The sequence below is a fragment of the Vanessa tameamea genome, chromosome 3, assembly GCF_037043105.1.
Source record: "Vanessa tameamea isolate UH-Manoa-2023 chromosome 3, ilVanTame1 primary haplotype, whole genome shotgun sequence".
Taxonomy (NCBI): Eukaryota; Metazoa; Arthropoda; class Insecta; order Lepidoptera; family Nymphalidae; genus Vanessa; species Vanessa tameamea.
In genome coordinates, this window is record NC_087311.1 from 13,983,835 (window position 1) to 13,996,215 (window position 12,381).

Sequence of the window (12,381 nt, forward strand, 5' to 3'; positions counted from 1 at the left end):
AGTTAATTTGTAAATATATTCATATTCTACGCGGGCAAAGCCGCGGGTAACAGCAAGTTTTAAAATAAAAAGAACAATTTTTTTATTTTATATTTTTTTTATTTCGTAACGTAACTTTACATTTATTTATAATATAATTCTATAATATTAAAATAAGTATATTTTATGCAAATATTTCTAATATGTATTAAATGTGATATAAAGAAATATGTTAATACAACACTTATTAGACTGAATAAAAACAATTATATAAAATAAAAATATCAATAGTTATTTATCATTAGTGGTTTAGTTCTCACAAATACATAAGTAATGTTAAAATAAAAATTATGAAATATTATTAAGCAGTTGACGGAATCCGCTTCCTCGGTTCGATTTGAACCCTGAACCCGTCAGTCCTCTTGAGGATAATGTCAGCTTGAAGCACGAACTGGTCCTCGGTTATGTCTGACACCATCTTGTAGTTACGGAGGATTGTAGATAGCAAGATTTTCAACTTCAAGATGGCGTACTTACGACCTTAAATTAAAACACTCATTAATTAATGATTATGTATTCATTAATGAATAAACATTTTAATTAATTAATTATAAAAATATTTGAACGTAAAATTTTAAATTTTATCACTATTATCTAATTCAAATCATACAATGAGGCACGCGCCATAAGTCCACTTTGAAATCTATAAATATTTAATTTGATGGTTTTATATATGAAACTCGTTCTGCTGTCGTCGCTTACCGTATAAAAAGGCGGATCTATTTTGGAAATTAATGGCATTATTTTAATTTAAATATTAACGCGTTTTGAAAATTTAAGAATTTGTATCAAAAATATTCATGTGACGTCATAGCACGTGGCTATTACTCTGATGCTTGTGATTGGTTTTCGTTTACGATTTCTGTTTTGCTTTCCTGGATAAATTATTCTTCTATATGTACCAGATCGAAAATATCACACGATAAGTTGAATTAAAATCAGGAACCAAATTGCAATAATTCATTTTTAAACTCTTATTCAAACGAGCATTTTTTTATTTTTTAGTAAAAAAATTATCTACGTACCCACACAACTCCTGGGACCAGCGCTGAATGGAATATAACTGTAATAATGCCTGTTCTGAGTATTTTCTGGTAAGAAATTGTCGGGATTGAACACGGTAGGATTTGCGTAGTATTTTGGGTTTCTATGTATTTGGAATTGTCCAATAACAACGGTCGCTCCAGCCGGAAGAACATAGTTTTTGGTTGCTGCAAGGAAAATCAATACATTTGAATTTAATGTTTTATTAATGACTGTCCATATGGAAATAGTATTTCTGAATACTTTATAATTTTATTGTTATATTATTCAGTTATTTACGCACCGATTTTGACATCACGTTTTAACTTCCTAGCGATAAGTGGTACGGGTGGGTACATCCTGAGAGATTCAAAAATGACTCTTTCCAAATATTTCATTTGGAGCGTGTCTTCAAAAGTACAAGGGCGGTCCGAATCACCAAATATTCCATACAGCTCATCGTAAACTCTAGTCTGGATGTCTTGGTGGATACCGAGGAGACACAGGACGAAGCTAGAACCAGCTGCAGTTGTGTCGTGACCCTATAAATATACCAAAATATACTTTATTTCATTTCCATTTATTCAAACAAGTACTTTATTTCCAACAAATGTGTGGTTTTTTCTAGATTAAAACTCGCGATCGGTTAAGATTCATGTGTTACATCCACTGAGTTATTGTAGCTTTTATAATGTATTACATAAAACTTTCGAAATTCACCTCAAACATAATCGTATCGACCTCTTCTTTGATCTCGTGGTCTGTTATTTTGTTGGTTCCATTTTGCGCAGATTCAATCATAAGATCCAAGAAAGCCAGACGTTTCTTTACACCTGTAAAATATTTATTTTACGGATCTGTAAAGCTTAAATTAATTCTAATACGAAAGATACTGTGCTAATTGTGCACTACAAAAAAGTTGGTCGACTTATTTGTAGTTCTAAAAAAATTTCAGCCTAAAAGAAATCTTTTTGCAGTCGATTTTAGGATAGTAGACGATTTGAGATACTTAAGATGATTTTGTAAATCAACGAATTAAAATAATTCCATCGACATTACCGACGAAATTCGCATTAATCAATTATACTTTCCATTACTTACCAACATCGTTTTCATCATTGAAGTCCAAATCGTCACGGTAGCCCTTGAAAACTGTATCAGCAAGAGTTTTGACATTAGCTAATCCAGTATCATTTTCGGGAGTGTCTTTAGTTACTTCTTCAATGGTCGGTGGAATAAAACCCTTTGCTTTATTTTGTATGTATATTTCTTTTTTATTCTTAATTACCTAAATAAAAAATAATGAATTGATTTATAATGAAATTTTCATAGTATTTCAGATATTTCATATCGATGGTCAGTAGATGTCTTACCTTGTTAGTCAGTCCGTGAATAATGCCAAGAAGTTTTTTCTGTTTCTCAAAGAAAGATGTGAACTTGAATACAGAATCAAACCGCAACCAGAACTTGTAATGCCTTTGGTGAATAATGTCGCACATCCTGGAAACATGGACAAATGAGACAAGGTTCCGATGGCAAACCTCTAGACTCCTGGCTGTTACTGAGAACTTTTATATAAAACTCCAATAACATTTTAACAGCCCGATCTAGGGTTTGAACCCAGGACTTGGGATATGCAGTCATATATCTAGTCACTATATTAACGAGACAATCAAATATGTGATATAATTCTAAGTAGTCATTTAATAATAAATAATTTTACATTATAGTAAATCAAGTTACATGTATTCATATAAACGACGATGACCTAGCGTGATATCAATTAATATAAAACCAACTGTAACAAATAAATAAGCACGGTTTTACGTATATACAGATATGTATATAGGTGTACATAATAATGATGAAAAGTAGAGTAGAGGTGGAGTAAGAGCCAGTAAGTTTTGTATTATATCTGCTGCTAGTGACCTCTTTCTCTTTTAAGCAGAAGATTTGGAGCTCATTCCTTCAAGCTACATGACTGCGGGTTGGTAGGGATACGATATAAGAACGTTATCTGGCACAGTAGGTTTCCTCACGTTATCTCGCTTCAGGTTGAGCACGTGATGGAGTAAAACACAAATTATGAAACATGCTAACTCGATAGATTGTGCCCGTTATTGAAAGACATGCGTTGCAACTCAGTCCACGATCATTATCAAGGGCCTGGACTCGTTAGTCATGTCCAATCATTTTAAGGATGAAAATAAATTTCCAATTTCTAGAATAGTTTACTCTGTGCTGTTAATAAACACTGATCTACGAAACACATGAGGGAACGTCCTCGAAAAACGGGTTTCAGATATAACGATTCCCAGACATTTCTGTTATCTAATTGTCGTTTATTTCAATATCTAGAACAGTGTTTCGATTCAAAATCAGACCGCAATGGCGCTACACGATATACTCTGCCCTACTCAAAGGACTTACGACGATAAGTACAGAAGCCGTACATTAAGCACTTACTTCATTACCGCCATGGCGTAGTCAAACCCGGCATCGTCTTGCGTGTCCTTTGTTATTCCCATTGCAGTTTCTATAATATAAAGTTCAATTTTAATTTAACAACAATTGATTATAATATGATGGCTGTGTACAAAAAATATATTACTCAAGAATAATTTCATTTAATTTGGTTATAAAGTGTTTCAATTAAAATAAGGTTAGATTTAATATAATTACGTTAACGAATTATTATTCTGTTTTTTTACGTCATGAAGGTGGACTTGAAATGAGAATATCTAATAGTAATTCACCTCTGCTTAGACATTAGTAATATAAGATATCTTAATCATTTCTCATAACACCAATGCCCCACAAACCTTGGGAACTAAGTTATGCTTGTGCCTGTAGTTACACTGGGTCAATCATCCTTCAAACCAGAACATAACAATACTAATTATTGTTGTTTAGCGCTAGAATAGGGCAAGCATACCGTTTGTAATAAGCAATTGTCATTTTAGTATCTACATAATTTTCGATAAAAGCTGTTTTAAATTCATTAAATTCTTCAATATAACTTCTGACAGGTACAAGACGAGCTTGGTTAAAACTTTCGTTAATAATTATAAAATGAATATGAATGAATATTCAAATACCAAATTAACGCAATCATCAAAACACAAAGGGAATTGTGTAATTTTATAAATACGGCGTGTAAATTCTTGAATTGAGACTTAATTACGGAATCGTTCGTAGTTCCTTGCGTTTGATTCATGTTGTTTATATTTAATTCGAATTACATAAATCAATAAAAAATATAGAACGAAGTTAATAATTAAAACAGCTTAATGTTTATTTATTCGTATGTAAATATAATTGTATGAAAAAGGGCAAAGTTTGCCGGGTAATTTTTTAATTTACATATTTATTGCGATGAAGTGTTCTAGGTTTGTAGTGTAAATTAATACGTGTTGGAAATTTTGAGCGATTTGTTGTTTGTTGAAATAAATATTATCGTTATATCTTGAGGATAGTATATAAATATAATTATATTTATATAAAAAAATAATTTTTATTATTGAATACACGAACTTTTTTCTCAGTAACCGAGTTATTTATAATTTTATATCGCTAACGAATGAAGAGTTGATTTTAATCTAATTAAATTACTTTAATTTTTAAACTCTTACTTAAAAACATGACGTATTTATTATTTGAAATCTAACAATTCTCAAGTAAATTACATTTTTATAGTAATGCATCTTTCATAATCAAGAAAATTTAGTTACAATTTTTCATATTTCTTAAATGTTTTAAATTAGTTCAATTATCTTACTAAAATATTAATAGAAGATATAAATATGTCATAAATATATATGTTCTATATATATCATTTTATTACGTATCAAATCAATAGAGGGAATTAGAATATTTGTCAAATCAAGTTACGCGTACACATACATATATACAAATTATATACAAATTAAATAGTGAGATCAATAGAAAACCGGATTACGGAACCCTGAGCTGACCCAAGTCACCCTGGACCGTTTATTTGGGGTCGGTGCAGTATGGACCGAGCGATACAAAAGTATGTATGTCTGAGCTGCATGAAATATAGATTTGGTAGACTCTGTTATTTCACTTTCTTAAGCTAATCCTCCACCAGGTATTATATAAGATGTGAGACTTTTACGATTCGAAAAAACGTCCCTTAGTTAGCTCTTCTTCACCCGAGGGTGGAGCTTGCTGCTGACAATTTGTGGAAAAGCGAACGTAGTAGATAGACTTACCTAAGAGAATGTCGACAGTAACACCGCTCATGTAGTCGTGGACATCGAATACTTTTCCCGTTTCAGTCCTCATTTTTTCGACAACATTCTTGCTGTTTTGGTTGAAGATACCAACGAAGGATTTGAGGATGTTGATGTGGAATGTTGGAGCAATCATTTTACGATGCGATCTCCATTTTTCACCTAAAAATTGAAAATTAATTATTTAGAAAAAAAAAAAAAATTAATTATTTAGAAAAAAAAAAAAAATTAATTATTCACTGCAATTAATTTTAAAGCTCCCCACATACCACATAAGGGCAGTTGGCACCTTTTAGTGTTTTTAAGGCGTTTTGATTACAAAAGTTTCTGTAATACAACATGAGGTATATTGCCCATAAAAATTTACCCAATAACTGTTGGTAAACAATTAAAGAAATTGTAAACTATTACAATATAATAGTACCAAAAAAAAAAAACTAATGTAACGTAACACAATTTTAAAATTTATGTAAAAATTCGCACCAAATTTTTGATGTACCAAATTAAATTATAATGATAATATCTTAAGTAATTGAGTTGCTTTCAAAGTACCTGAGCTGATTAAAAGACCTTCACCAAGCCATGGCTTGAAAAATCTGTATTCTGAAGCCTTATCGATGTGAACTTGACTGTTCAGAATGACTTCAACGTCGTCGGGGTCTGACAAAAATATTAGTAGCTTTGTTCCAAGCCATCCTCGGACTACGGTTCCGTATTGTTCTGCATACTCCAACGCCATTATTATGAGTTCTTTTATTAGGAGAAATTTGAACATTATTATTAATTTATAAATATTGTTAATATTATTATCAAATGTTTAACAGACAAGTCCACTGGACTTAAAATGCTAGTTCTAATTTATACTATGATTGTTACATCAAATAAAATTAATTGTCAACAACTTTCTGAAAAAAAATAGGATATCACCTATAAGACCTAAAATATGATGATGTATTTGTTCATAGTCTTACCTTCTGGTTTTTTTCCAAAAGCCAAAAGAGCGTTTCCAAATACAGGAATTGGTAATGGACCAGGCAGCTTGTTCCCTAGTGTGTGGAGTCTTGACTGTTGCTGCCATCTGTATATCAGCCACAGGCCAGTTGCAAGTAGTACGAGTGGATAGAAGATCAATCTCGTCGAATCCAGCGTGTACGGGCTAACGTCGTCGACGACCGACATGTTGCTAAATTAAATTAAATATAATTATCAACATTCCGCCGATTTTATCCTATAATTATAATATTGCATTAAACTAACACGACTGTATTTTTAGATGTTGAAAAAGTAACTATTGAGTTTCTTGCCGGTTCCTCTCGGTAGAATCTACATTTCGAACCGGTGGTAGCTTTACTTAATATAGTTTGTTAAATGAAGATTCAAAAGTGCTTGTAAAAGCCTACTTGAATAAAGTACATTTTGATTTTGATTGCCTTATGATGTAGCTTATGTACGCTTTAAATAAATATTCCATAAAAAACCTATTTTTATTTGTCTGACGATTAAACGCCTTGTTTTTTTTTTTTGCAAATGATAGATTTTCTTGGTGTGATGCATGAAATATGTTCCAATTTTGAAATGTTTTTCTTTTAGTCAAAACTCGTTCATCACTTAGATTTTAATTTATTTTATAGCGCACTTAAACTGAAATATTACATACGAATATTTTAAAAGAAATAAATACAACAAAGTCCGGAAGACAAACTTTTTCAAAAGAGAAAATTAAAAAAAATGGTTTTCTCATAAATTCTATAATCTTTTTTTTTTTGTAGAATATTATATTTTTTTATAAAAATATTAATTTGTATTTATTATCCGTGGAATAAGTTTGTTCACCAATTTTTTGTAACTCAACCAACTAACTTATGCAACTTGCAAACCACTTAGTGTTAAGTAATTAACTATTTATCGATAAACCAATTAAAAATTAGAACAATTCTAGATTAAAATACAGTTTTAACAAATTTTGTAAAAAGTCTATAATTTGAAGTATTACTAGGAAGTCTGTTACACGATGTAGGTCAGGAATTTTAAGGTTCATAAAATTTGATTTGAAAGTACCTGTTATATTATTTCCTTACTGTCTCAAAATGTCTCTTTCGCACTCCACTGATCACCACTAAACTTAACTAAAGACACTTACCTTGTATATTGTGCACTTTTTATATAATAAACTCAGCTAAGAACTTCTGTTTTAATATGCAATAAATAAGTGTAGTTAAGGCGAAGATTGTAGATTATTTTTAATGTTTTTGTTTGGATTTACATATTTATTTTTAAAAATGGAACAGTGGAAAATATTTTTAAAAATATGACACGATCGACAGATGATACGACCTCGGTACGTGCTTGGAGTCCACAGTACTCGTCGGAGTGCTTGCCGGCCATGGCGAACTTTGCCATTTCAGGAGGACCTGGAAGTCGGAGGTGTACCTTACGACGATGGAAAGATAACAGTAAGCTAGTGTAAGGGCATTTTGGGATTTTATATAATAATATATGATTGTGTCTTTTCAAAGCCAAGAGGGATCATTGATTTTAATTCATAGTTCAAATTCTGAGAAAAAATCTCGTAAATTGATTAATTTATGTTCATTGGATCGCGCCAGAATATAGCTTCATAATATAGACTACGCGTGAGATGGCAATAGTGTAGGGTATCCTGAACTAAATTAAAAAAATATAATCTGTATCCCAGGGTAACAATTTAATAACTCTTTAAGTACAAAACAACTTTTATTGGTTTCTTTTTTTTAAAAAACAATTTATTGAATCTGTCCCTTAATGGAATACTTTAATTTGTTGTGATAATGAATAACCTTTGACCATATATTTCACATTGTTTGTTAATCGGTGATTGTAGCCAAAAAATAATTGCCAATAGAATGACTGGCAGTAAACGGCGCGTACTATTTGGCGGCGAATATAATATATTTTAAATTATTTTTCTAGGGCAACAATACCATCTTAGTTTTAGGTTAATATTAAAATATATGACTTAAAAATATGGTTATAAATTAATAACTTTTGATATATATTTAAATTAATAAACATATATTGAAAACTTGACGTCACGCAACGCTATATTCAAATACTATTGCTGTAATAAATCCGTGTAGAATACTAAATTATATTTTGTTTTTGTAATTGGAGTATTTAGAAATGCATCGTTTTTAACTTGAGTATTTATTTTAATAAATAATAGTACGGCTATAAAAAGTCTAGTGAAAAGTGAAAACATCGAATAAGAAATAGATTGTCGTGTTAAGAGAGTCTCTGTGTGATACAATATTTAACATTGGCTAACATTTAATTTGTAATATAGCCACAGTTATAAATACTATTCATTTTATAACTAGTTCAAGAAGCAATATTGTGAACTGAGGGATAAATTTAATTTATAATATCTAAAAATATCCTAGCCCGTTCATTTTCGCTATTATTCCCTAAATTTATATTTAAGTTTTAAATCTCTTTTGCTCCTTGTGTGTATGTGGCATTTTTCGTATATATTGATATCTCTTTATTGCATTAATTCGATATTAAATGTTATTTACATGAAGAAATTGATATAGTAAGTCCACTGACCGGACTCAGTGCACTTACAATAAATGTTTACGGTAGTTACTATTAATCTTTAAGTGTAAAGCCTTTAATTTATCAGAATATTGAGATATTATTTTAGTAAATAATTTAATGGTTTTTATTAAAGTAGACTGTGACATAATTCAGGGTAATACCACCAGAAGCATTATAACCATGATACCTCTTCAAGTGCACGTAATAAATCTGGATTTTTTAATATGTATGTACTTAAAACTTTAAAGGGTGATCACTGGAATATTTCTCCAACGAGCGTCAACCTATATTTGTATGAAGTGTTTGGAACGTTGACGAATATCCGCAAGTTCGACACATTTATTGATTGTCTTATTGGTAATATGATCTAGTGGCTTGTAAGGCTGCAGATACCAAAGTACATAAATCTAACCCTGGGCTGGGCAAATAAAAGCTTTCGCGTATTTCAGCTAAGAAATTTTCAGTAAAAGCCTTGAGTTTGAAAATTGCAAGTGTTAACACTCCTTTGCTTCGGAAAACATCTAAAGTGGTAGGCCGGTAAATCTGTGCGATCCCATCGTATTGCATGAGGGAATAGTGAGTGCTCCTGTATTTACGATTTTCTCTATTCAGATAGACCGTTGTTGCTGAAAACGGATAAATCTAGCAATTAAATTAAGACACCGAGGCTACGTTTGTAAGATTTAATAAACAAATACATAAAAAATATTCTTTATATTTAATTTTTTCTAGTTATTACTAGTATTAAATTACAAATGGTTTTTACTTTCCTTACTTTGATAATTATTATACTAATTTTTTGTTCTAGCGTAATTGCTCTAAGATTTATTCAGGCGTTTTGTTGTATATTTGTTAATATATGTTGTGTTTCTATTAAGTTCTTAGGAATTTTATGATTGAAAAGTAGGTAATCTTTCAATTTACGTCTTAGTTTTCCTAGGCTTTTGCATACATTTAACAGGAAAAGGATACAGAAATATTAAGTACTATTAGGGAGTGGAGGACTTACTAGTAGAGTTTAGGAGAGCCTAGAGGATTTTATTCAAATATATTTTTGACCGTATCAATATAAGAAATTTGTAAAATAATATGTATCTATTTGCATATATCTTTATACAAATAGGTACCAAGTTGTAAATAACATTTGTTAAAAAAATACTATTATATTTAAATGACATGATTTGACAACGAAATTAAATATAATTAATGATTTAGAAGCTAATAACCCAGTACAATGCTAGTATAAAAACCATGAACTTTTTTTGGAATAACATTATGTAATTAATTATAAAAGTATTTTATTTTCAACGGAATTGAAACCGCTGTTAGCGTTGAATTAAATGTAAATCTTATATAATTACGATTCAAAAGTGCTTTTTGAGCGTACTTGAATAAAGAATATTTTGATGTATATAAAATGTTGTACATCGCTTATAATTAAACGCATTATTTGTCCGTAGATTTATATCTATGAAAGTGAATTTCAGTTCAATTATCCAAATCCGAAATTATCTTATCTATAGATTTTAAACCTATAAAAAATTTGTACGTTTTGTAAGTTGAAGCGCCATTCGTAATCTTTCGACAGTTTACAAACAGTTTAGTTTGTGAGATAGATTATAATGTAAAGTTTTTTATAGTTTTACGATGACATATATTTTAATAGTACATATTTGATATATAATATACGATTGCTATATACATATAGTAAATTCCTTAAAGAAATTGCTGAAAATATATTTTTAATATTATATTCGCTTTAAGGTAGACTTTTGAAAGAAACCGTTCCTTTGTAGATTTTATGCCAATAACAAAGCTTATGAAGGGTTCTTAAAAGCAGTTCATAAGCCTTCATGTAAACAATATCAAGTTAATACTTGTGAGAAGCTAGTTTATTTAAATATACCCTTAAGCCTTTTTATAATAAGGTTAAAGTCCTCTCGGGTGAGATCCGATAAACAACTCCTTCGTGGTCATTTTATGATGTCCTTTTTTAAATCTGAGTTTTTTGACCCTTCGCTCTTGCCCGAACTCCATTAGAACCTAATGAACGTATGATACTGTAACGACTCTTACTATATTTACTGTATGCTAGAACACAAATGAATTAGTGGGAGTTAATTTTATTATATATTATTAAAATACAAGTGTCGTAGAAGCTCTAATTATGATATGAAACTATTGGTGCGCTTTGGGGGGAGATCGACTGGTGTGATTAGACGGGAAGCATGATGCTCTCTTATGTCGTCCACCGCGTGTATGGTGTTTGGTAAGCCCACGACACCAAACCAAAATTTGCGTCCAGCTTGTGGCCGGCGGTAGATATCAGCTTTATCATTTCCAGCTTACTTTTCTGTGCAGCTAACTCACTGCACTGATAAAAAAGGGATAATTATACATAAGTACTAAACCAAGTACCGGAAATTATGTATTTGCTCAGTATAAGGATTTCTACGTCCTATTAATATTACTTTACGTATTAATAACACTTAAGTCGAACGACTCCAGAAATTTAATTGTTTGGCAAGTTAACTTATTTTAGTTTCTCAAACAAAAAGGTTCATCAGAAATATAAAAAAAATATCATAATCATTTTACATAATATAATATGTGTCAATAACCTCATTAGAATTATAAAAATTCAACATTCACTGCAAATTATCACTTCTTTGCTTGTTATATCAATAAAATTAAGTGGATTTAAAAAGTAAATTAGTCATCATTAGGATATGCTTTTTATTTTATTCCTTATTACCTTTATTTACGCTTACAACTAATAAAGTCACGTGTGAGTCATTATGTATACAAACAAAGGAACGCGATGTTAGCCTACTTTTGATATTTTTTTGATACGAAACTATACAGCAACTGAACCAGGAGAATAAATCTGCACCATAAAGTGTGTAAGTTTTTAACGGGTTTTGTGCCAGCCCGTCTGGGTCGATACCACCCGTTCGTCAGATATTTTCCGCGGATGAACTAGTATAACAAAAGGCTTCTTAGTTCCCAAGGTGGCGCATTGGCAGTGTAAGGGAATGGTAATAACAGCGTCAATATCTAGGGGTGGTGGTGACCACTTACCGTCAGTTGGCACATTAGCTAATTGTCCTACTTAATTAACATTAAAACAATCTTATTTAGACTTTTTAATAATTACGTAAATTAAATTAAATTGAAATGAAGTAGTTGCACCAAATAACCATTAATTTCATTTAAGAAATTTGTACCAATATTATATGTAAATTGATATGAAAGTAACATTGTACGTCGATGTTTTCATGTTGAAGAAATTTAATATTACATTTCAAACAAAATAAAATAAGCGATAAGAACACAAAGATAACGAAGATTCCAGAGATAAAATTTCAAATAAAAGTAATAATATCGTTGACATAATACGTTCAATAAAACAGGTACACAACAAGGTAATGAAGTATAAATCATAAACGCGTTCCTCCAACTTTACGTTTTGGTCGTATAGACGAGA

At 30.5% G+C, this 12,381-nt stretch overlaps 1 protein-coding gene across 1 annotated transcript; it reads right to left on the reverse strand.

Annotated features, from left to right (window-relative positions):
- Positions 1 to 173: 173 nt before the first annotated feature.
- Positions 174 to 7,486, reverse strand: LOC113397129 (cytochrome P450 4g15-like). The gene is made up of 11 exons (XM_026635292.2): positions 7,377 to 7,486; positions 6,290 to 6,501; positions 5,871 to 6,068; positions 5,298 to 5,480; positions 3,529 to 3,598; positions 2,436 to 2,562; positions 2,164 to 2,350; positions 1,783 to 1,895; positions 1,367 to 1,604; positions 1,065 to 1,250; positions 174 to 519 (listed from the first exon to the last, which is right to left on the reverse strand). The coding sequence occupies exons 2-11, from the start codon at positions 6,495 to 6,497 to the stop codon at positions 341 to 343; spliced, it is 1,689 nt and encodes a 562-aa protein (XP_026491077.2). The 5' UTR covers positions 6,498 to 6,501; positions 7,377 to 7,486; the 3' UTR covers positions 174 to 340.
- Between the last annotated feature and the right edge of the window lie 4,895 nt (positions 7,487 to 12,381).